The 27677-nt window shown below is 26.1% G+C and overlaps 2 protein-coding genes across 4 annotated transcripts in view; one reads left to right on the plus strand and one right to left on the minus strand.

Annotated features, from left to right (window-relative positions):
• LOC127291003 (dystrophin, isoforms A/C/F/G/H) overlaps positions 1 to 27677 on the plus strand; it is a 269910-nt gene that overhangs the window by 192421 nt on the left and 49812 nt on the right. For all 3 annotated transcript variants that reach the window (XM_051319880.1, XM_051319879.1, XM_051319881.1), the window contains exons 40-41: positions 9222 to 9394; positions 25741 to 25885. In XM_051319880.1, coding sequence (XP_051175837.1) covers positions 9222 to 9394; positions 25741 to 25885 — 318 coding nt within the window. The remainder of the gene's footprint in view (positions 1 to 9221; positions 9395 to 25740; positions 25886 to 27677) is intronic.
• The window catches only part of LOC127291026 (39S ribosomal protein L34, mitochondrial), a 456612-nt gene that overhangs the window by 157947 nt on the left and 270988 nt on the right, over positions 1 to 27677 (minus strand). The gene's annotated exons all lie outside the window — the stretch shown is intronic.

The following is a 27677-nucleotide window of genomic DNA, read 5'->3' on the forward strand; positions in this document are numbered from 1 at the left end:
GAATTGATTGATTTAATTATTTACTTTTTGCATGCGATTATAATATGTTCATCATCACCATATGATGCCAAGAGATATATTGGGAGAATTTCCCAGTCAAAGCTTGGGCTTTTCCAATTTTACAATACATATACACATATATCGTGAAATCGTCAAGTTTCAAAGCTAAATTTACTCGACCGAAATGTACCGCATGTGTAAATAATCAATATGTATCTTTACCGATAATTACAAATGCAAATGTATACTAATATTAGTTATTTGCATTTCTCTTTACTTCAAATATATATATTAGTATATTTGTTCAACATTGAGAAATCATTGCTCTTTGCATGAAGAAATATTTCAAGGAATTTTATATATTCACTTGTCTCTGGACATTTATTATTTAATTCCTTTGGAATATTATTCGAAAGTGGGAATTTTTTTTTTTTTTCAAAATAATATGCAAGACTAATAATTTTAGTAAACTAATAATAATAATAATAACTAATAATTTTCTTAGCATATAAAAAAAACAGGAATTAATTTTTAAGTAGAAATGTCAATTTTTACTTAGAAAAAAGAACCAATTTAGTATATAAAAAATAGGAATTAAATTTTAAGTAGAAAAGACAGTCTTTAGTCAGACATAACGAATTTCTTGATTCCTATGAATATATTATACTAAGAGAATTTCAAATTACCTAAATAAAAAAAGAAAATAAAATTTCAGAAAAAAAGTGAAAAAATTCTTTTAAATCATTTACTTTTGAAAATGAAATAATTTTTTGAGTAAATTATATGAATTCTGTGTGTACGTTGAGCGTCAATTCATATTTGCCAAATGAAATGAACGAAAAATGTAAAAAAAAAAAAAATGGTTTTTTTTTCATTTCGTCCAAGTTGCCAAAGGCATAGTACTCATTTTTCTTTCAACATTGAAAAGTCTAATGAATTCTCAACAGCGAACTCAGAAGCCTCGAGTAGATACGAAGAGAATAAAAAAAAATATATATATATAAACACTCCAACAAGACAGCTCAGGCTTTTCTATTTTTCTCGTATTGCCGCAAGTAAGCCCTAGGAAGCTTTCAATGTATTTGGACTGTTTTCCAAAGACTTAGCAGCCCGAGTCACTATTTTCCAAGGAGAAAACTCGTTTTCTCAATTGACTTCGACTATACTACTTGTTCGCAAAAGACATTTTCAAATTGGTATTGCAACTGCCTGTGTTTTTTTTTTTGAAAATTTGTTTTTAGTAATTTTTGAGTAAAATATTACTATTTCATTTAGTGGTTTTTTACTAAAGTTTAAGTAAAAAATGACTAGAAATTTGTAGGTTTTCTCACTAATTTTTTACTAAAATACTATTATTTGATTTAGTAAATTTTTTTTTACTACAGTTTCAGTGAAAAAATGACTAAAAATTAGTAGAAATTTTCACTATTTTTATCATAATTTGATTTAGTAATTTTCATTTACTAAATTTTTAGTAAAAAATGACAAAAAGTTTAGTAAATGAATATTACACGGAGAAAAAAGATTTCTTTTATAAAGTAACTTTTACTACTTTCAGAGTAAAACTGGACCAACTCGAAGTTTCTGCGCATCTCTGGCAATTTTTACTCCAAAAATAGTAAAATTTACTCTAGAAATAGTAAAACTTACTACGGAAACAGTAAAATTTACTATAGAAATAATAAATTTTACTATTTTTGGAGTAAAAATTGCCAGAGATGCGCAGAAACTTCGAGTTGGTCCAGTTTTACTCTGAAAGTAGTAAAAATTACTTTTTCTTTTTCTCCGTGTACTAAATCAAATTATGATAAAAATAGTGAAAATTTCTACTAATTTTTATTCATTTTTTCACTGAAACTTTAGTAAAAAAAAATTACTAAATCAAATAATAGTATTTTAGTAAAAATTAGTGAGAAAACCTACCAATTTATAGTAAAATACTATTATTTGTTTTAGTTAATTTTTTTTACTAAAGTTTCAGTAAAAAAAATGACTAAAAAGTAGTAGTAACTTTCACTATTTTTATCATAATTTGATTTAGTAATATTTATTTACTAAATTTTAGTAAAAAATAACTAAATGTTTAGTAAATAAATATTACTAAATCAAATTATGATAAAAATAGTGAAAATTTCTACTAAATTTTAGTCATTTTTTCACTGAATCTTTAGTAGAAAAAAATTAACTAAAACAAATAATAGTATTTTACTATAAATTGATAGGTTTTCTCACTAATTTTTACTAAAATACTATTATTTGATTTAGAAAATTTTTTTTTACTAAAGTTTCAGCGAAAAAATGACTAAAAATTAGTAAAAATTTTCACTATTTTTTTATCATAATTTGATTTAGTAATATTTATTTACTAAACTTTTAGTCATTTTTTACTAAAATTTAGTAAATAAATATTACTAAATCAAATTATGATCAAAATAGTGAAAATTTCTACTAATTTTTAGTCATTTTTTCACTGAAACTTTAGTAAAAAAAATTAACTAAAACAAATAATAGTATTTTACTAAAAAAATTAGTAAAAATTTCTACTAGAATTACTAAACGAATTCTCATTAATTAAAATTTATACTGTAAATATATATCTTCAAAACCCGGAAGTTTTCTATATTAAAAATTTTCACAAAAATTTTAGTATTAGGTTAAAAAAAAAACTTTTTTTTTATATGATATCGAGGGAAAAGTAAGTTTTCTCGTACTATCAATAAAAAAGAAAATGTGAAAAGTCTGTCCCTCGAAAATTTTGCCTAAGGGAATTTTTGGGTGCGTTTGATATAGGAAAAAAAAAAGTTTGATGTTAAACCCCATCTTCAATAAACACAGATCTTCAATAAGCTATTCGATGTCCTGCTTTGTAGTAATCTCGATCATCGCCCTCGGGGTTAGGTGTTGAAAACGGCTTAGTGCTCATGTTGTACACACCAACCTTAATCGAAGGGACAATTCGATTTTCGTTAAAGCTTCTGTGTTCAATTTCAAGAAGGAAATTTCACATCCGCCCTAATTTCAAGGATTTATACTACACACATATAGGTATTCCAAAGTCGTAAAGAAAATCGGTTTCTCGTTTTATTGTGCAGAGACAATATTTTCCCATAAACATTGTTAATTTTGTTAAACAATATTAAAGATATTTATCGATATTATACTTGAGTACATTTCTCCAAATGCAAAACATTTTATAATTAATTCATACTTAACAAAACGACCTAATTTGAGATTTATGGAAATCCTCGAGTCAATTTAATTAGTCTGGGTTTATTTAATTGCGGATAATATTTTATGCAATTGAAAATTTTCTAATTAAGGATTTAATACATATAGTGTTAATGAACCAATTGGTAGGCGCGTAATATTCCCGGTTTCATTCATTCTCTCTCTCTCTCTCTCTCTCTCTCTCTCAGAAATTATAAGTCACGTAAAAAGTAATTTTTCAAAATCATTGAACGAAATTAAAAAAAAATAGGGAAAGAAATATATGCGTATGTAAAATTTAATTGGCAAAAACAAAATGGTCGTTTTTTAGTATTTTAATATAATAATGATGAAAGAAGGAAAAATAATTTAACGATAAAGATCGAAATTATTTTTTTTCAAAAAGTTCTTCGCGATACGATCTTCTCGACCTTACTTCTTTTTTTTTATATCCACGATTTATTCGCTCTCGAAAAATTCCATAATTCTGTTTAGATTCAAATCTTTCACATTTTCGTTTTCCATATATAATAAATTTTTTTTCCAAGGTTTTTGAATATCAAAAAAAAAAAAAAATTTTGAAAATCTGGAAAAATCGTTTAAACTATTACTTTTTTTTTTAACTCTTTTTCCATATTTTTAAAAATCGTTTTACATCACAATTTTTTCTTTCAATGGAAATTTTTTTAAAAAAGAATATTTCTTTCAAGAGAAAATTAATATATTTTCAAGAAAGAATAATATTTTTTGTGTAAATTAAATTTATATGACCCATTATAGGTATTGGTGTGTGTGTGTATGAGGGAAATAGAATAAAAAATGACTGATTTTTTATTTGTGGTTTTTTTTTTTTAAATATCGTAACATTTAGCCGTGGAAAATAATGGAAAGAGGAGAGTTTTGATCGGTGAGGGAATGAAACCAGAATGCGAGGACGGCTGATGCTGTGCGGTCCTCACAGTAATAGCCCGAAAGCCGCTTAACTCGCCCATTTCCACTCTTTCCATTCGTAGAGAGCTCGATGCACTTCACTCAGTCACTCTCTCTCTCTCTCTCTCTCTCTCTCTCTCTCTCTCTTCCTCTCTCTCAGAGCACTGCAAGCTAAATCCACTCGTTTCCTACCTCTCGCGACTCTCACGACTCTGGCAATCCACAAAATAAGTATCAAATATACGATTGTGGCCTTTTCAGCTTTTATATATTTTATTTTTCAATTTTTGCAAAAAAAAAAAAATTCATTCATACTCTTTCTCGTCCAAATGGATATTTAGAGAATGGTCTCGTTAGTATTTTTTTTCCTTTTTAAAATAAAAATTAATATTTATAAAAAAATTTATATGTATCAAATAATTGGTTACTTGACTCTTATAAACTAAATATTTATTTGTATTTATCAAAAGATTTATTTGATAATAGTCAGATTTTTTTTCTGATAGCGAAGCATAAAAAAATTAATGTTTCAAGAAATATTTTTTATTAGAAAATATAATTAATTTTAATTAAAAATTGTTTAAATATAAAAATTGAAATTTCGAATCCTGTTTTTACTTCTGAAAATATTTCTTACAGATTGAGAGTATTTAGAGAACGGTTTCCAATTTTAAGGATATTATATTCTTACTTTAAGAATATAATAATTTTCTTTACCCCCCCCCCCCCCTCTTTATAAAATTTAAACTCATTGTGTAGTTCAGTTTTCTTGATGAAGAGAAAAAGAGATGCCTTTGATTAAAAAGATCCAAGGATAAAATTAACATTGAATCATCTTTTTTTTTTCTTCTTCTTAGCTAAAAGAACCTTTTAATGTGTTCAATCTGACGCTTGATTGATTATCTGCAAGAAACGTTCGACTTTTATCACTCTAGAAGGTTTAATGGAAATCCTAATGGCATGTAAGAGTGTTATAATACGTGTGGTTGTCACTAATGGTTCTCTTTAACCAGAAACCTATCAAGTACTCGAATTTCAAGCAATAAAAAAAAACACATGTCAATTATAAAACAGCAATTTTCCTCTACTTTGTTTTTTCATCATAAAAATATTTTTTTCAAATTGTTTTTTTAGACACAAAATTTTTTTGAGTTCAATTTATTTAAAATTTTCCAGTTCAACATTCCGTTGAATATGCGATTATATTATAAAATATAATTTAATAAAAATCGAAAAGAAAAATTTAAAAGTCAAATATATATTTACACTGTGAATGAAAATAATTTGTGAGTCCATTAGAGAAAGTTTGTCAAATTCAGGAACCCCCTTTGTTCTCGGTTAAATGGTGAGACACAATTCGATATCAAAAGATTCAGCGATAAAACCTTTGCTTTTGTACATATAGCCTCTGTTGGTTACTTTGGATTCTTTCGTTTATACATTATTCATATACATCTTTTTTTTTTCCCATTCAACATTGACTACAGTCGACGCAATTCTTTTCCAAGTTGTATCCCTTAGGATCGTAAGCAAACACTCAAATAATTCTTTATATATAACATGTGTCTCGTAAAAAAAAAACTGTATTTCAGAAAAAGAAAAAAAAATCTCACAATTTTTAATATTTCGTTAAATTTATTATGAAAATTAAAATTTTGTCCCCTGGAAAACAATCAAAAAAATTGAGAATAATTTCATGTATTCTCTAAATTTGAATTTAGTTAGTGAAATTAGTAGAAATTTTTTTACTAATTTTCCAGTTAAAAATTACTGAAACTTTAGTAAAAAAATATTACTAAATAAAATAGTAATTATTTACTAAAAAATAATTACTAAGAATTAGTGAAAAATTACTAAAACTTTAGTAAAAAATATTACCAAAGTAAATAGTGATATTTTACTAAAAATTAGTAAAATACTAATTCAAATTAGTAAACAAATTCTCACTTATTTTTAGTAAAAAAAATTACTATTTAGTTTAGTAATACTTTTTCTAAAAATAAGTAATAATAATTTGGGTTAATAATAGTTTTTTTTTTCTACAGTTTTAGTCATTTTTTACTAAAACTTTAGTACAAAAAATACTACTAAATCAAAGCCTATTTTATTAAATAATTTTGAATAAATAAAAATTAGTGAAAATTTCTACAAAAATTAATAAATAAATTGTCACTAATTTAAATTTTATTCTCCATTTTAGAGTATTTTATTTTTTCCACAGAAAAACCTTTAGACTTTTATATTAAAAAAAAAATGAATAAAAAATACAAAAAGTGTCGCGTATTATTCTATAGTGTACGAATGAAATATAGTCATAGTGATGGAAATTCGAAACTTTGATGGAAAGTAATTTTTGTTTTTGGAAAAAGTTGAGAAAAATGTAAAAATTTGGGAAAAAAAGTGTCATGTAAAAAAATGTGGGAAAATTAAGGTGTAGAATTTAAAGTGGATTTTCGGGAAGGTGCCATAAGGGGTGGTACCTGGCCCGGGGGGTTTACCATCCCCCAAGAGGTTACCCCTCGGGGGGTACGTACCCGCAATCTTGAAGATGCACGTTTCATCTTCATTTGCTACGCTCTTATCGCCGAGTTGCATCTCTTTGAGAAGGTAAAGTACCAAAATCTCCTCTCTCATTCGAAAATTCGTACAATTTAATTTTTAATTTTTTTTTTTTTTATAAAAAGAAATTTTTTTTGAAAAAAAGAAATTTTTTATTTAAAAAAAAAAAATTATATTTTTTCCTATTGATAAAAAGAACATTTTTTCTTTTAGAAAAAAAAATCACGTGTCAAAAAGAATATGAAAAAATGTAAATTTTAGAATATGTGAAATTTATATTTGGTGAGTAATAAGTAGATATTTCATGAAAAATGTTTTCTGGAAATATATATTTTTAGTTTTTAAATTTTATTGAGTGTGGAATATTTCATTATATGTAAAAATTTCTCATGTACGCCGGCATTCATTGTTGGTGACTTATGTGGATTTTTAAGTTCAATATCTCTTACATTTACAAAAAATTTTTTATACTTTCTTCTTTTTTTTCCTTTTAAAGTTTAGAAAATTTATTTTTCCCTAAAAATTTGTTTTATAAAAAAAATTTTTTAATTCGAATGAGAATTAAATTCCTCGTTAACTTTTTTAATGGAAAAATTTCTTTTATAATTTAATTAAAATTCTTGATTAAATTCAACTTTTGCGTTGGATTTTAATTTATTTAACTGGGGTTTCATTTTTTTTACATAATATCCGATAGAAGTAAATATAGCCATTTCTCGGGCCAATCTTTTCTTAGAGAAAGAAAGAGAGAAAAAAAAACTGAACTATAAGTTTAATTGATTAAATTACTACTATTGACATTAGTCTCCCATTAAAACTATTTCGTAAGCTGATAAAACCCAATGAGTTACAATCGATTTTATTAATTTCAAACTAAAAATAAATTAACAAAAGCCTAAAATTCGAATTCTTGACACTTTTCTTAATAAAAATTACGTTTCAATTAAATAATTTACACTTTTTCCCTAATTGAAAAATTATTAAACTATTTATTTTAATTTGTTTTATACTTTATTGGAACAATAAAAATACTTTTCCCTGTAATGAAAAATTTATTGAATTAATTTCTTTTTCTCTACCCCAGTTTAGGGGACAAAATGAAAGTCTGTTTCATATTTTTTTTTATTTATTTAAAAAATCTACAAATTTTTAATAATTTTTTAATTTTCGAAATAAAATTTATTTCTTACACAATCCGGACGATTTCATTGTGCTTTTTATTTGTAGAATTTTTTTTTTTCATTTAAATATACACGCAATTGTTTTTGATGGATGTGTCACGATTTTGGACATTTTGATAACCAAATCGAGTCAGTACGTTATTTTTGATCACGTATTTTCCACGAAGCCAGCCGTCACCTCTGCCAGTTCGGGCAGAAATACCGGGAAATATCATGCTATATACGGACCATCCATCCGTAAACCAGATGCGTCGAGCTGTGACGTCGAATGAATCCCTCACTCTTAAAAAAAAAAAAAAAAAAAAAAAAAAAAAAAAAAAAAAAAAATGAAAAAAAAGAAATAATAAAAGCAAAAGGTCAAGATTGAAGTTGACGTCCAGCGCGAATTATTTATTTCGAAAGTCCAAAATTGTCGATTACAAAAAAAGATGAAGGAAATATCTCACGAATAAAAAATTATTAATTACTCTCTAAATCTGAATTAGTAAAAAAGTTTACTAATTTGAATTAGTGACTCACTTTTTGCTTCTCAATTAGTAAAATTTTACTAATTGTTAGTAAAAGTTACTAATAATTAGTAAAATTTTACTAATTCTAAAGCAAAAAGTGAGTCACTAATTTAAATTAGTAAACATTTTTACTAATTCAGATTTAGAGAGTAAATATATTATGTAATTTTTTCTAAAATAATTTTTTTTATAAAAAAATATATTTTTCAAAATTGTCATAATTTTAGTTTATAAATAAATTTTTGAAAATACAATGTTTTTGAAAATTTATAAGAGCCATTTTGTAACTATATATGTACAATGACAATTGTTCAATACGTATGAAGGGAATAACATAAATCATTTCCGTTCGCTAACATTCAACAATATTCTCGTCGACGACGAAATGACGAAATGGTACCAACACGCGCTTCCCATAAAGTTAGCCATTTCCACTAAAGGGACACAATCACCGGTTCAATTTTACCTAGAATTGCTATTTTGTTCTATGCACTTGTTTTGATATTGGATTGATCGGAAATTTAACAGTGAATCGTTAAGTTTTTATGTGTTTTTGAAATCCCCTTCGATTATTATTATAGAAAAGCATCAATTTTCCCAAAAAGGCATTCAATTTATATTGTTGGCTTTTATTACTAGATTAATCGTTTATTACATTATTCTATTTATCATTTTTATTTGGATAATAAACATAATATTTATTGCAAATTGATAGCGCACAATAGAGTTGTGTCGAAGAGGAAAATTATTTTAATTTTTAAAAAAATTAGATTAAAGAAAGTATTTTTTTTTGAAGTATTTATATATATTGAAAATTTGCTTTTTTTTGTTACAGGATCTTCAGTCCGAAATCGAGACACATCGAGATGTTTATGCATCGTTGAATGGAACAGGAAGGAAACTTCTCAGTTCTTTGGCCAGTCAAGATGACGCCGTTATGCTTCAGCGACGACTCGATGAAATGAACCAAAGATGGCACCATCTCAAGGCGAAAAGCATGGCTATCAGGTATGTACATACGCCATTTTTTAAGAAAAAAATTATTATTTATTTTTTATTTACTTCCGAGACTTCTATTTAATATTTTTTGCAAATTTTTTTTTCGCCCAAAAATGTGAAATTTCAAAGATACCTTTGATCGACTTTATTTTCATATATATTTTTTTTTCTCATGTAAACAATTCACGAAAGTGTAAACTTTTTGTTATGCGAACAATTTCAATCACGCAGTTGGGTTCACGAGACCTCAGCTTATGTTCGGTGGTAGGTTAACTACGGTCACAGAAATTCCTCGCATGACATAACTCCGGTCTTTGATAACAATACATTTATGAACCATATATGTGAAGGTGACATAATTTCTGTAATTCCATTCTCTCTAATAATTAATTATTATTATTAGTTAAATTTCATTTTTTTTCGCAATTTTTATAATTGTGATTAAATAAAATAAAATAAAATAAAAATAATTCAACAATAATTTTCAATATCGTTGGAAAAAACTGTTTTACATAATATAATGGAAATCAATATATAAACGATATGTGTGAAAATTGAAAGGATGTCAGAAAAAGGAGTTTTGATAATATATTTTCTTGAATAATTGAAAATTAATAATAATTTTTTCCCTATTTGGTATCAGAATAAAAAAATTATATAAAAAAATAATTAATAAAAATATTAATAGAAATAATAATAATAATAAATTGAGTAATATTGAACGTTAATTGAAACATTTTGGTCACAGAGACAAATTTTCTTTTTTAGTAGTTTTTTTTTTCTATAAGAATGTCATACTTGAAATGACATCGATAGCACAAAGTCACAGCAATTGACTATTGTGAATGGAGTTGAGCAATCAGTCTCCATTAATTAGCCAAGGCTGTGCCAGAAGTTTAGTGCTTGATTACTGGTGTGGTGACTGAGGCTTGAACTCGAATAGAGAGGCTGTAAAGTGGAAATCTGTAGGTAGCCATATTTATTATCGACTCCCGTCTTTATCTGCCAGTTGCGTTGAAGCCAATTTGCAATTAACTACAAACACTGGCTCGGAATGCTGATTCCAATAATTTATACCCTCACCCCTTGTGTGCCAATTGCTTTTGGCACAAAAACCATATACCGATTGTAATCAATATTTTTGACGAACAAATTTCATTTTTTTTTTTTTTTTTTTTTTTTTTTTTGATTCAAATTTACAAATTTCTAACACTGAAAATAAAAATATTGAAAATAAAATAAAACAAGAAATCAAATAAGCCCACTTGGAAAGATAACCCGGAAAGTGCCCCCTGGGGGTCGATTATGTAATTCCATTTCCATTTTCACATCCACTTCCACTTTTCTCATTTCTATTTACACTTCTACTTTTTCTAATTTTTATTCCCGCTTCCATTTCCATTTTCACTCCCATTTCCAGTTCTACTTTTCTAATTTCCATTCCCACTTCCATTTTCACTTCCACTTTTTCGAATTTCTACTCCAACTTCATTTTCCACTGCTACTCTTTTTAATTTTTATTTCCATTTCCACTTTTTCTAATTTCCACTCCCACTTCTATTTCCACTTTTCCTAATTTTCATTCCCATTTTCACTTCTACTTTTCTAATTTTCATTCCCACTTCCATTTTTACTTTTTCTAATTGTTATACTCCAAATTCAATTTCCACTCTCTTTTCCACTTCCACTCTCACTTCCATTTCCACTTTTTCTATTTTTCATTTCCACTTTCATTTACACAATTGGACGTGAGATGAGAAAAAGTGGAAGTGGGAATGAAAATGAGATAAAGTGGAAGTGGGAATGAAAATGAGATAAAGTGGAAGTGGGAATTAAAATTAAAAAAGTGGAAATGCAAGTGGGAATAATAATTAGAAAAAGTGGAAATGGAAGTGGGAGTGGAAATTAGAAAAAGTGGAAGTGGAAATGGAAATGAAAGTGGGTATGAAAATTAGAAAAAGTGGAAGTGGAAATGGAAGTATGAGTGGAAATGAGAAAAAGTGGAAGTGGAAATAGAGTGGAAATGAAAATTAGAAAAAGTTGAAGTGGAAATTAGAAAAAGTAGAAGTGGAAATGGAAGTGGGAATGATAATGAGAAAAAGTGGAAGTGGTAATGGGAGTGAAAATGAGAGAACGTGGAAGTGGAAATGAAAATTAGGAAAAGTGGAAATGGAAGTGTGAGTGGAAATGAGAAAAATTGTAAATGGAATTACATAATGAACCCCCTGGATGTTCTATCAGAATTCCGCCGGAACTTCCAACGTAATTCCGTCGGAATTCCATATCGGAGTTCCAAAGAATTTCCGATGCGATTCGGAATTCCGATTAATTTTTTTTCAAAATTTTTAGAGTCCTAATTCCGTCGGATTCCCATCGGAAATTCTTTCGAACTCCAATGGAATTCCGACGGAATTACGTTGGAAGTTCCGGCGGAATTCTAATAGAACCTCCATGGGGCACTTTCCGGGGAATCTTTCCAAATGGGAGTAGATTCGTCAAATATTTGGAGGAAAAATTAAAAAGAAATCAAATAAATAAATTCATTAAGTTTTGGAGAAAAAATAAATTTTTGCTGGAAAAATATAAAAAGAAATCAATGAATTCGTGAAAGTTTAAAAAATATATTTTAATGTAAATATATATAAATGTGAATTAAACAAATCGTTGAATTAGCTATTTTGTGCGATTGGTTAAAATGATATTTGAATAACAAATGTAATACATGAATTCGAGAGAAGTAGGGGGGGGGGAATTTCGGATTGCAAATAAAGCCCATATTCGTACCAATGTAGTGAATGCGATAACGACCCCTTCGTGCGTCTTGAATGTGCGGGTAAACCGTGTTCCATTTACACGTACGAGTTAAGGGTATATACATGTTTGATTCTCATAGGATATTACATAGAGCATGGAACGTGCATTTTCAAGCAAAGATGACTCTCTTCTACATATGTTGACAAAGTGTAGGAATTTCTCTCTCTATAACAATATATGAATAAGGATTGCCAGGAATAATTGAACAATGTCCCTGAGTGATAATAATATATATATATATATATTGTAGAAAAGACAGCTTATACACTTTGTAAAGCTCGAACACGATAGACCTCTTTAGAAACAGAATCAAAGTCTTTTGTCTTACTGTGAATTTAATACGAGAGTCGTGTTTAAGCTTTCCGGGATTATTGTACAGATTGGAATACAACTTCGCGAATTTTCTTGACTTACGAAAAGTCTCTAAACTCAAAGACCGAGATTTAAAAAGTAGTTTTTCTTAATACTATTCCATTTTTTATATCAAATTTTTTCTTATTGTTCAGCCAGACTGAATCCTTAAAAAAAATACAAAAATGAAACTTAAAAATCGTTTCCTTGGATAAATTTTTATTTTATTTTCCCCTCTCACGAATATGTTTTTTTTCTCCCTCGCGTGTATTCCCTTTTCTCTAAAGGACCCAGTCGATCCTAAAGCAGCATGAAACCCGACGTAACCAGCAGGAAGCTTTTTCGCTCCATTTGGAGAACAAGATACCGCAAAAAAATATATGTTTTTATAAGTCTCAATAAAAAAAATAATTAATAATCGATCTTCTTATTTTCGAATTATATTAAAAATCCTTTGGAGATTATTTCGAACATTTTTTCTTCTCTGGTCCATTATAGCTCGGATGCTGTAGGTCCTGTCAAATAGTGCCCTAAACATTTTTTGTAAATCACTATATCTCTTCTGCTATGCCCGAAAGTTTATCTCGAAAATTTTTATCTTCTTTGGTCCATTGTAGGTTAGAGGATAATTGGTTCATTGTAGCTCGGATGCTGTAGGTCCTATCAAATAGTGCCCTAAATATTTTTTGTAAATTACTATATCTCTTCTGCTATGCCCGAAAGTTTATCTAGAAAATTTTTACCCTCTTTGGTACATTGCAGGTTAGAGGATAACTGGTCCATTGTAGCTCGGATGCTGTAGGTTCAGTCAAATAGTGCCCTAAACATTTTTTTATAAATCCTCTGCTATGCCAGAGAGTTCATCTCGAAAATTTTTATCTTCTTTGGTCCATTGTAGGTTAGAGGATAATTGGTCCATTGTAGCTCGGATGCTGTAGGTCCTATCAAATGGTGCCCGAAATATTTTTTGTAAATCACTATATCTCTTCTGCTATGCCCGAAAGTTCATCTCGAAAATTTTTATCTTCTTTGGTCCATTGTAGCTCGGATGCTGTAGGTCCTGTCAAATAGTGCCCAAAACACTTTTTATAAATCCTCTGCTATGCCAGAGAGTTCATCTCGAAAATTTTTATCTTCTTTGATCCATTGTAGGTTAGAGGATAATTGGTCCATTGTAGCTCGGATGCTGTAGGTCCTGTCAAATAGTGCCCTAAACATTTTTTTATAAATCCTCTGCTATGCCAGAGAGTTTATCTCAAAAATTTTTACCCTCTTTGGTCCATTGTAGGTTAGAGGATAATTGGTCCATTGTAGCTCGGATGCTGTTTTTTTAGCTGGTACTAAAATTATTAAAAATTTTAAAAATTTATTAATTTTTTTATTATTTAATTCAAAAGTATTTAAATAAACGCTCAATACTTCTCATATATCAAATATAATAGTAGTGTAAAATATCTGTAATAACGTGAAAGCTTTATATTATGTTAATCTGCGGTCTTAAAACTTTATTAAATATCGTCAAATGAAGAATGTTACTAAGGTAGGAACATATTTCAAATCCATACTTTCCGGGCATTAAATTCTCTTTGAGCCAGATGTGGTCTCATGTGCACTTGGCCATTCATAATCCAACCGCATCGCGTAAATAATTAACAGTCCAATGTATTTTCGTCTATGTGTATGTAACCAAAAATTTACAGAAAATTTTATCATTCGTTTATTCATCTTTATCAACTCTCGTTTTCTCCATTTAAAAAAGTCTGCAAAAATTTTTATTTTTTCTAAATTTTTTTTCTAAAAAAAATGATAATAAAAATTTTTTAAGTATTAATTTAATTTTTTAATATTTTTATTTAGTTTTATATAATCGAAAGGAAAAAAAAAAATTTCTTTAATAATGTATTCGTTAGGGGAAAATACAATATGTGAGATGAATTTTTCTCGCGGGGATTTTCTCGGTATTTAAACATGACTAGACACCAAGAACAAAAGTTGAGGACGAGCGCTTGAAATGCAAGAGAAGAACACGCGATGTCATCGACGACAACGGAAAGGAGGATCCAAAACGCAAAGCCGACCGGGTTCGCTTGGTTATATAGTTCAAAGCAAAATCGTCGAGGAAATGAGGTTTTTGATGGAACAAAAAGCCTCTCTTTCTCTCGTCGCGTACAACACGAGAGTAAAGTTTAGTTACTGGGTCAGCGCGGTATACCTCCAAGTAATCCAGCATCTCTAACCAGTGGATCTCTTTCCTGTATTTTTTTTTTATATATATATATCATCATTCTCTCTCAGGCTTTTACAGCTTAACATTGATTAAAAAAAAAAAAAAACATTTTTGCCCCTTTTTTTTTAACTTTAAAAAAAGAATAATTGGGCATTATTTTGCAACAAAATTTTTTGTAATATTTTTTATATTGTACAGTGATAATGTTAGTTTTTATAAATTGAAAATTATATTTTTATTTTATATAAAAAATAATTAAATAAATAATAAATTAAATTTTAATTTGTACAAAATTTATAAATAAATAAAAAAAACAAAATTAATTTTTGTACATAATCACTGTTTTGTACAATATAGCAATTGTTACGAAAAAATTTTGTTTGCAAAATAATACTGACCTAAATAATTTCTGTATTTTGTACTATTGTATAGGCACGTCAGCATTTAGCCCCTTTTTCCTCCTTCCCACAGAACGGGGAAAATTTAGTTTAATGGATTGTGGCTTGCGCTGATGCAAAGTACTTTTAAATAATGCTTTCAATTTCTTTTCATAGAAACAATTTTTGCAAGAAAAATTACACGAAATTTGCACGTTCTTAAATATTATAGAGAAATTATTCTTAATTTTGAAAATAAAAATTAAATTAAACTTTCAATTTTTTATTTTTTATTCCAATTTTTGATTTTAATTCAACTTTTTTATCCATTTTTTTCTTTTTTTAATTGTAATGTCAATTGTCGGGAAAATTTTTTTACTAAATCGATTTGCATAAAATCTTGTACAAACGAGCGGTCTATAAACATGAAAGAAAAATTACAACTATGTTAATATTTAACTAGAATCAGACTGACGACCTGCTGTGCGAAATAAAATCTGGGTTATAAAGCATGAAAGTCGAGAACAAAGGGAGATAAAGAATATACTTTTAAACATTTTTAACGAAGTGCTATGACCAAATTATATTAAAACGTGGAACGCTCGAAAACGAACAAGAATTTTTTTGTGAACAAAAAAAAAATTAGGACAAAAAATATTAGTTGTTTTGCGCCAAAAAAAAGTAATTTTATTTTTATAAAAATTAGAGTTCAAAAATATTTTTTCTTAAGTGACAAAAAAAAATTTATTTATTCACTTTGAAAAATAAGAAAAAAATTAAAGGAGAATAAAATACAATTTTTAAATATGATGGTTTTTTTTGGGGAAAAAATTATTATTACTGTAAAATGTTTCTATTTAGACGAAACATGAGAAGGTATTTCTTTTTTTTTTTATTTGTTTTGTAAAAACATCTGAAATACATCAAGTATTTCATATAGAATTCTAGAAGAGACTTTCATCGTGCTTTACAATAACTTCAATATAAATCCAAGATATACAAGGCTGTTTCTTGGCGATAGGAAGCGCCATCCTTTCCCATAGAACTTTAGTGACAAAGGAAAGGAAACGATACAACTTGACAAAAAAAAAAAAATATATATATATATATATATATAAATCTTAAATCCCGACCAACTATCCCTTCTTTTTCGCATTGAATCTTGTGGAATTCCATTTAACGTACAACTTGTGATAAAAATACCTATTTCTGTTCAATTTGTCTCTCATTTGGCCATTAAATCTGCAATGATGACATTATATACTGAAAATCATTTTTTCCCCAAATTTTATGGGAAAATATTACTAAAAGTAAAATACTAATTAATAATTGATAATAATAATTAATTACAAAAAAAAGTAATTAATAATAATTAATTACAAAAATAGTAATTAATAATAATTATTTACAAAAATATTAATTAATAATTGTTACGTCGGATGCATAACGCAAGTATAAATTTCAGAGAATATTCGGAAATATTCTCTTATTTTATGTTTCGAGTCTAGACTTGCGTCCACTAACTCGGGAACGATTCAAATTGATCAATATATGTAAATAGGGATTTTCGCGGGGAAATTAAAGGAATAATTACGCGATAAACGCATTAAAATCCTTAGGTAAGGTAATGAAAATTATGGTAAATACAAAAATACGACAAGGAAATTGAAGAAATAAGAACACGATTAACGCATTAATATTCTTCGGAATTATTTAGAGATGACAAGAAAAAGATTTAGATGAAAGTTAGACAGCAATTTTAATATAAAACTTACTTTTATTTAAACAAATTGGCACTTGTAGACTCGGAAATTGGTTGAAAAAGCGTTGAATTTTTGGCTCGTACTGTTGATGAATCGTGAGAATTTTAAATATAATTTAAACTTAACACTTGAAAATTTTTAAAATATTAAAAGTGAAAATTAATTGAACTTGAACTTGAACTTGAATTTAAAGAAAAAGAATTTGAAGGAGAAGTAGTTTGAATTTTTTTGTTAGAATTATTGTGACTGTTTTTGTGACTGTTTTTTTTGTGACTGTTTTTTTTGTGACTGTTTTTGTGACTGACTTCTAAACGGGGTTCGTATTTTTATATCATTGTCCCTACCTATTTTTAGGGATGGAACTATGTTTTAAAATAATGGGTCTTAAAGTGGAGGAAAAAGAGGTTGGGAAATTACAAGGATTGGATCCAAGGAAAGAAAATGGGGAAAAAACTGGTTAGGTCAGTGACGGCATTGGGCCCTTCAGGCCCAGCCTTGAGAGATAAGAAGTTGCGTGGGCGTACTTGAATTAGGGGAGTTTTCAAGTGGAAGGGGCTTAAAGTTTTGACCGTTTTCAAGAGATGGAGCCAAAATTCAGTTTTCCAACCAATTTCTGAGTTTTTCATAATTTTCACATTATTAATATTAAAAATTAATTTAAACATTATGAATATTAATATTATTAGTTAAAAAGTTATTAACAATAATTTTTAACAATAAAATATAATTAATTATTAAAGTTTTAAAATATAAAGAATTTTGTATACTTAAATTGTTAATTAATGATTAAAAATTAATTTGAATAATTAAAAATAATTAAAATTTATTTAAAATTGTTTAATTTGTTTGTTAATTTAATTTTTATTATAAAAGTATAGAATATTCTTTATATTTAATAAAATTATTCTAAAACGTTTGAAAAGTAATTTAAAATAATTGAATTAAAAATTAATAATAATCAAAAATGAGTAATAATAATTCAAATGTTCAAATAATATTTATAAACAATTATACACAATGATTTATCTGTGAAATAATTAATTTATAATAAAAACTTGAAATATTTTAAATAATTAAATCCAATTAATGAAATCAAAATTAATTAAAGTTAATTAACAATAAAATTTAAACATTTAAACAATTATTATTCATTATTTATAATTAAATCACTCATTCTCATACTTTACATAAAAAATAGTTAGGTCTTGTTGTTTGCAAGAGTGCATCGGTGCTCGGGATATTTAGATAGTTACGCTAGATTATTCAACTATGCTGACTTTATTTACAGGAGATATCATAATGATATCTTCAAAATACAATTCTTCTCTATTTTAATTTTCGGAACTGTTGATTTTGAGCTTAAGGTTTTGAGAATTTTAGACGTTTTAGAAATAATTGTTTTCTTGAAGAGAACGTTCTGATATCTTTTATTTAATTTAAGATTATTTACACTTGTAGTTTGTTTAGAAATAAACGTTCAAAACAGCGACGAAGTGTGAGAAACACTTAAAATTCTAATTTTACCTAAACTAATCTTATTTGAACATTTATATGCTCAAAATATACACGGGACGTTACACCCCAGCCGTAAAATGGTTACTTGAGGATGAAAGACGAAAAGTGACCAAACAAAAAAAAATTGTACAGATATTTTATATTTGCGGATGAAAAGTTTTGAGGTAGGCTTTGTTGCTTGTGAATTAATCATGCCCTAAGCGAAACACAAAAATTTAATCATATGCATGTCGATTTGTTATAAACATAATATGAAATAGAAAATTTTAATCGAAAAAAATAAAAGGTTTAAAGTTTTAGTTGCTTGAGAATTGCTCATAAGATAAATAGCATTTTGTTATTTCAGAAAGAATTAATTGTTATTAAATGATGTTCGTAATCTTGATTATCCTTTGTTACTGTTGAAACTGTAGGCAATTGTTCGGTTGACGAATTTCTTCACACTTCTTTCAGAACAATTTAGTAGATAGTAGACATCTACAGTTGAAAATGATTCTTCTACAATTGATAGATAGAATTTTTAGCTGTTGATACTTCTGGTAAATTAACTCTTGGTTGAATACTTCTTAAACAATAATCCTTTTATTGTTTTCTTTGTAAGATGATATGATTAATGATGATTGTCACAGTTTATAAAGTTATTTGCTGAATTAAAATGTGGATTCATTCAGATGTCCGAATTTATATGCATTTCACAATAAATTAAGTTTTGCATATCTTGAAGTAGTGTTGAAGTATCATGTTGATAAATTTTGTTTCTTATAGTGATGATAACATATAGGATGTTCAATAATCGTAAAATTTATCTTCTCTTCATTTTTTTAGGTATGTTTCCTATTAATTTGTTGATACAACAGGAAAATTCTTAATTTCTTGAAATGAAACAATTTGGATCTTACTATTAACCAATACAAATTTAAAATATAAACAATTTCTCTTTCAACTGTAACTTGTTTGTTTTTACCCTTTTTTACAATTTCAAAATAGATACAATTTATTTCTGAATTATACCTAATATTTCCACAGTAATAAGTTAAATTTAAAATGAATATTAATATTAAAATATTAAATTCTTTTTTACAATTTATAGAAATATATAAAATGTTAACAGTAATAAATATTAAAAATTTTACATAATTTTAATGAATTCATACAATTTTGGTGATTGGTGTTGTTGTATTCCTTTGTAGTGATGATGGTTGTCCTTTTAATCCTTACAAACATTTATATATATATTTTTTTGACTCTATACAATTTAAAATTTTTCCTCTGTATGAAACTGTAAGTAATGCGTAATTTTAGTTTGATTTGTTTTGTAAAAAAAAAAAATAATTTTTGAAAATAGTTTGATCTGTAACATAAAAAAAAAATTATTATTTTACAAGTAATTGATCTTTTGAAAAATACAATAATTTACTCTTTTCTTTATATAAAAAAAAAAATAAACGTTTGTCTTTTTTCTTTAATTCTCTTTTTTGATGTATCAATTATAAGCTCATATTATTACAATCCAATATATCTATTTTATAAGCTTTGAATATTTTTCCATTTCAATATTTTTGATTCAGAAAAAAAAAAAAAAAAATGATTTTAAATTAAAGATTATATAAAAAACAATCAATTTGCGATTTAAGTTGTGTCTGAAAGTAGTCGAAACTTTATTTGTAAACGAATGCAACCTTGCCTCTGAAAGTAGTCGAAACTTTACTCGTGAACAAATGCAACCTAGCCTATGCACAAACTACACAATTAATTATTATACACAAAACAAATATCTTATTGAATTTGAAAATAAAAAAAAAAAGATAACAAAAAAAATAACAAAATAACCACAAGAATTGTTTAACAAACATTTCTTCGCGATAAGGAGGAAACGAACCTCAATTTATGAATACCAATATTTTAAAATGTTACAGGATTTACTTCCATAAATGCACCAAGCTACCACGGTGTTTGCATTTTCAATATCTACAATTATCTTGATTATATATTCATTATCTAATAAAATTTTATTTATATTCAATAAGTATGTTGCATTATCACTTTAGAAAGAAAATCAAATTATCGTCACAATCTCTAAATGAATTTCTTAATTTTTGTCTCAAAAAAAAATAATTTTTTTTACATTAAACGAATATTTTATTAATCGATAAATATATCAAATTTTATAGTTTATTTGTTTTACAAAATTTCACCTCTGTGTTTTGGATATAGAATTGGATTTGACCTAGAGCAGGGCGTACTCTTTACTCTGGCATTAATAATTTCTTTTTTTTAAGGATTAGAGTGTGAATTTGCAAATATCAAAAACCGCTATTAATCTAATAGATCCATCAAACAAATATTGTTAATATATATATCAAAAGTAAATAAATTTCAGATACAAAAAAAAACTCTTTCTTTAGAAATTGGTATTAATAAAAAAAAAATTATGAAATGGTTTTTATTATTAAATATTAGATTGTAACAAATAAAACACAAATTAATAATCTTAAAGTTAATAAAACAAAAAAAAATTATTGTATTTCTTATGTTTATTTTAACATTTTATATATATATATATTTTTTTTTTTTACTATGATCTTGTTCTTAAACATTTTTTTTATTTTATTTGACTTGAATTAAATGAAATCTAATTATTTTATCATTTTTTTTTTTAAACATAATTTTGAATTTTAGAATTAATGATTTGGACTTCTAAATTTTCATTTTAATTTGATATTTTTTAATTATGATTTTACTGATAAAAAAAAAATTATAATTATAATTTAAAATTATTGATATGGAATTGAATTTTGTTTGTTTGATTTTAATTTTTGATTTGGAATTAAAAATCTTGAATATAAAATTATTTTTATATAAATTTTTGGATTTTCTTATTATAAGCATATACATGTTTTTTTTAAAATCAAATTTTTACATCTTGTTTTAGGATATTTAAAGGTTTAGGATTTGGAATTAACATGTATTGCAGGATTTGTCAATTGAATTTTTCTCAATGTTAAATTTATTTTTAAAGAATATATATATTTTTTTTTAAAGAAAACATTTTTAATTTTATTTATTATTTTTTTTGTTTAAATATAAATTTTGGAATTGAGTTGTTTTATTCTAGAGGTTTTCATTAGAGAAGTTTTGAATTTTAATTATCTAATTAAATTACCCTTTTTTATAATTTGTTTCATTTTTGTTGAACTTTTAATTGTTAAATTTTCTTTGTTTTTGTTTGAAATTAATACTTTTTGACACATTTTGATAATTTTTATTAAATGGTTCATTTCTTAAAATTAAAATCAGAATTTTGTCATAGATTTTGATTAAAAATTTCGACTTTGAATTAAAATTAGCTTTAAATTTTGTAAAATTTGTATTTAAAATTTCATTTAGGAATTCATTTTTAAAAATAGATTTTGATTTATATTTTTGATTTAGATTTAGGATTTAGAAAAATTTATTTTATATTTTAGAGTTAGAATTTTTAATTTTTTTGTTCAATTTTTTTATTTAGTAACTTGAATTAAGAATTTTCTTTGTATTTTTAATTTATAATTTAAATTTAGAATATTTTGAATTTAGAAATTGTATTTTTTTTTTATTTAGAATATTTTGGATTTAGTATTTGTATAATTTTTTTATTTAAAATTTTTGATTTTGATTTAGAATTTGTTTGATTTTTGGATTTAGAATTTGGATTTTTTTAATTTTTGATTTATAACATTTGGATTTAGAATTTTTAGATTTAGAACATTTGGATTTAGAATATTTGGATTTAGAATATTTGGATTTAGAATAATTGGATTTAGAATTTTTAATTTATAATTTTTGATTCATAACATTTGGATTTAGAACATTTGGATTTAGAACATTTGGATTTAGAATTTTTAAATTTAGAATAATTGGATTTAGAATTTTTAATTTAGAATAATTGGATTTAGAATTTTTAATTTATAACATTTGGATTTAGAATTTTTGGATTTAGAATATCTTTTTTTTTAATTCATTAACAAGGTTATTATTAGGGATAATCATTTTATAATCAAAAATAGAATAAGGGTAAAAAAAGAATTTTCAAAATCGCGATAATAGAAGAGAAGTTACAATATATAAGTTAAAATTCAAATTTTCTAGTAAAAACCGCGAAAAACTTCGCGATCGCGAGATGAAGCGCGAGGTGGACGGGGAATTCGCGGGGGGGAGACCGCTAGAGGCGCGATGCAGCTTGGCGGGGCCCGCTGTCGTCGCGCGCAGTAGTAATGGCCGATGACCGACTTGCGTAGTCAGCCGTAGTGCGGTACTACTGTAAAGGCACGTACAGCGAGAGGCATGCTCTCGAGAGTAAGGGATCGATTCTGACAATCGATATATATATATCGATTGCGCCTATCGATTCGTCCGCCTGTCAAAGGGGTGCTTTAAATCGAAATCGCAACTGGATTTTTATGCATGTTAACAGTTTAATATGTTGCACACGCACATTTTAACACAAGTTTTAATTAATAAATGTGACATTTTATTAATTTATTTATAAATTTCAGTTTTTATTCGAAATTGAAAATGAAAATTTATTTAAGTTTTATTTTAAAAACAAAGTTTTAAAAATTTAGTTCTTAATTTTTAGAAAATGAAATTTCCAATTTTTTTAAATAACAATTTGTGTGACAATTTTACACAAATTCTTTTAAATTTTGTTGATTTTTCATTCTTGTAATGGTAAATTCTAGATTTTGAGCATTTTAGTAATTTACGGAAATTTTCCAAATTAACCAATGTACATAAAATTTTTGAAATATTGTTAATTTTTCAATTTATAATGACAAATTCTCATTTTAACATTCTAGCAATTTATAGGGAATTTTCAATTTTATTAAATTTCGGTAATTTTTATACGAATATACGAATATTTCACAATTAACATATTTATTAACGTAACGTTCATTTGTATTGAATTTTTAGTAAATAAAATGATTCTTTTTATATATAAAATTGAGATAATTAGAGAGAAAATAGATGAAAGAAGAAGTTTTTTTTTTTATAAAGATCAATTTGAACTATCCCCCCGGGGCCTCCAAAAATTTACCCTATGTTACGTCGGATGCATAACGCAAGTATAAATTTCAGAGAATATTCGGAAATATTCTCTTATTTTATGTTTCGAGTCTAGACTTGCGTCCACTAACTCGGGAACGATTCAAATTGATCAATATATGTAAATAGGGATTTTCGCGGGGAAATTAAAGGAATAATTACGCGATAAACGCATTAAAATCCTTAGGTAAGGTAATGAAAATTATGGTAAATACAAAAATACGACAAGGAAATTGAAGAAATAAGAACACGATTAACGCATTAATATTCTTCGGAATTATTTAGAGATGACAAGAAAAAGATTTAGATGAAAGTTAGACAGCAATTTTAATATAAAACTTACTTTTATTTAAACAAATTGGCACTTGTAGACTCGGAAATTGGTTGAAAAAGCGTTGAATTTTTGGCTCGTACTGTTGATGAATCGTGAGAATTTTAAATATAATTTAAACTTAACACTTGAAAATTTTTAAAATATTAAAAGTGAAAATTAATTGAACTTGAACTTGAACTTGAATTTAAAGAAAAAGAATTTGAAGGAGAAGTAGTTTGAATTTTTTTGTTAGAATTATTGTGACTGTTTTTGTGACTGTTTTTTTTGTGACTGTTTTTTTTGTGACTGTTTTTGTGACTGACTTCTAAACGGGGTTCGTATTTTTATATCATTGTCCCTACCTATTTTTAGGGATGGAACTATGTTTTAAAATAATGGGTCTTAAAGTGGAGGAAAAAGAGGTTGGGAAATTACAAGGATTGGATCCAAGGAAAGAAAATGGGGAAAAAACTGGTTAGGTCAGTGACGGCATTGGGCCCTTCAGGCCCAGCCTTGAGAGATAAGAAGTTGCGTGGGCGTACTTGAATTAGGGGAGTTTTCAAGTGGAAGGGGCTTAAAGTTTTGACCGTTTTCAAGAGATGGAGCCAAAATTCAGTTTTCCAACCAATTTCTGAGTTTTTCATAATTTTCACATTATTAATATTAAAAATTAATTTAAACATTATGAATATTAATATTATTAGTTAAAAAGTTATTAACAATAATTTTTAACAATAAAATATAATTAATTATTAAAGTTTTAAAATATAAAGAATTTTGTATACTTAAATTGTTAATTAATGATTAAAAATTAATTTGAATAATTAAAAATAATTAAAATTTATTTAAAATTGTTTAATTTGTTTGTTAATTTAATTTTTATTATAAAAGTATAGAATATTCTTTATATTTAATAAAATTATTCTAAAACGTTTGAAAAGTAATTTAAAATAATTGAATTAAAAATTAATAATAATCAAAAATGAGTAATAATAATTCAAATGTTCAAATAATATTTATAAACAATTATACACAATGATTTATCTGTGAAATAATTAATTTATAATAAAAACTTGAAATATTTTAAATAATTAAATCCAATTAATGAAATCAAAATTAATTAAAGTTAATTAACAATAAAATTTAAACATTTAAACAATTATTATTCATTATTTATAATTAAATCACTCATTCTCATACTTTACATAAAAAATAGTTAGGTCTTGTTGTTTGCAAGAGTGCATCGGTGCTCGGGATATTTAGATAGTTACGCTAGATTATTCAACTATGCTGACTTTATTTACAGGAGATATCATAATGATATCTTCAAAATACAATTCTTCTCTATTTTAATTTTCGGAACTGTTGATTTTGAGCTTAAGGTTTTGAGAATTTTAGACGTTTTAGAAATAATTGTTTTCTTGAAGAGAACGTTCTGATATCTTTTATTTAATTTAAGATTATTTACACTTGTAGTTTGTTTAGAAATAAACGTTCAAAACAGCGACGAAGTGTGAGAAACACTTAAAATTCTAATTTTACCTAAACTAATCTTATTTGAACATTTATATGCTCAAAATATACACGGGACGTTACATAATAATAATTTATTATATATATAATAATTGATTATAAAAAATAATAATTAAGAATAACAATTAATTAATTAAAAATCAATATGTCTTTTTTAATTTCAAAATTAGCTAATTTTATCGACCTTTTTTTCGATAATATAATCTCTGAGAGAAAAAGAGAAAATCAAATTCTATTAGAACAGAGAGGAAAATCAAATTTGAAAATTGAATTATCTGTTAATTTCATCTTGTATTGAATAATTAATGACAAAATGGTCAGATATCTATATACCGATGTCTGAGAGCAATGTAATCATTTATTACATCTATTTTCAGAAATCGATTGGAGAGCAATACAGAACATTGGAACGCGCTTTTACTGTCCTTGCGCGAGCTTATCGAATGGGTAATAAGAAAGGATACCGAGCTCACTGGATTGGGTCCTGTTTGCGGAGAAATGGCAGCATTACAAAAACAACAGGTATGATTTTACAGAATCCAATTTTTTTTCTATTCAATTGCAATTTTTATTTATTTTCTTAATTTTTTTTTTAATTTTTCACTGTAACAAGGTGAAAAAAATTATTCAATTAATTAACAAATTAATTAATTAATTAATTTATTAATTATTAACAAATTAATTAACAAAAAAGGTAAAATCGATATTAGTAGTTATAGTCAGATTTAGCTTTAAATTCTTGGATATCAGTAGTAAGAGTCAATTTCAGTCAGACAGGGAAAATTATTCTTCTTTATATTACGCAAGTAGTAAGAGTCATTTTAGTCAGACATTAAATTTATTATCAGTAGTAAAGGTAAATTTTAGTCAATCTTGACAAATTATTTTTTTAATAAGTAGTAAAAGTCATTTTAGTCAGACATTACAGTACGAATTCGAAGCTAATAAAAATAGTAAATATAAAATTAAAAACGAATAAAAATATCAGTAGAAAAAGTCATTTTAGTCAGACTGAGATAATTTTTTTTTATTTTATAGTATCAGTAGTAAACGTTAGTTTTAGTCAGACATTTTGATTTCTCCTAATTTTTTTTGTTTCACAGTAATAAAAGTAAATTACACTCTTGTTTCTTGTCATTTTGTAAAACTAGTAGTAATAGTTATTTTTAGTCAGACTTGAGAAATTTTTGTTTCTCGTTGGAGTAAAATTTAATTTGTTTATTCATATGTGAAAAAAGTCTTAATTCAATTAATCACACATTTTCCGCAATAAAATTATATAGTTTGATCGACAATTATTGTGTGATAACATCGCGGCTTATGTTGCTAAATGTACCTTATCTTCTCCATACACTCAGGGTTATCGAACAGCAAGGGATGCGTGCTGGTAACATGGACCTGCTAATCAGGATTAAACTGCACGCTAGTCCTTTATGCATCGTGACACGTCGATATTTAGATTGTTTGAAGGCTCAAATGATTAATCAGTATTCACGTGAAATCAGATAATAATTAAATCCTCTTTTATAAATCGTCGACATTAGAATAAATCTCTAAATGAATTTATTTACATAAAATATTAATTTAAAGTCACATTTATTAAATATCAGTAGTAAAAGACAGTTTTAATCCGACTTAACAAAAAAATTTGTTTTTGTCCCTATAAGTAGTAGAATTAATTTTAGTCAAACGTTTAAATTCACGATTCTTCTAAAAGTAGTAAAAGTCATGTTTAGTCAGACAAGGTTATGTTCTTTTAATTTAATTGTCAGTAGTAAAAGTCGGCTTTGGTTAGACAAATCAAAATATTGTTTCTGTTTCAGTAGTAGAAGTAAGTTTCAGTCAGACTAGTGTGGAATTATATTAATTTTATCAACAGTAGTAATAATCGATTTTAGTCAGACGTTTAAACTCCCGGTTCTTCTAAAAGTAGTAAAAGCCATGTTTAGTCAGACAATGTTCTTTTAATTTGATTGTCAGTAGTAAAAGTCGACTTTGGTTAGACAAATCAAAATATTGTTTCTGTTCCAGTAGTAGAAGTAAGTTTCAGTCAGACTAGTTTGGAATTATATTAATTTTACCAATAGTAGTTATAATCGATTTTAGTCAGACGTTTATACTCCCGATTCTTCTAAAAGTAGTAAAAGCCATGTTTAATCAGACAAGGTTGTTCTTTTAATTTAATTGTCAGTAGTAAAAGTCGACTTTGGTCAGACAAATCAAAATATTGTTTCTGTTTTAGTAGTAGAAGTAAGTTTCCGTTAGACTAGTTTGGAATTATATTAATTTTACCAACAGTAGTAATAATCGATTT

The sequence above is a fragment of the Leptopilina boulardi genome, unplaced genomic scaffold (assembly GCF_019393585.1).
Source record: "Leptopilina boulardi isolate dan_hultmark-lab unplaced genomic scaffold, ZJU_Lbou_2.1 LbouV2_123, whole genome shotgun sequence".
In the NCBI taxonomy this organism is placed as follows: Eukaryota; Metazoa; Arthropoda; class Insecta; order Hymenoptera; family Figitidae; genus Leptopilina; species Leptopilina boulardi.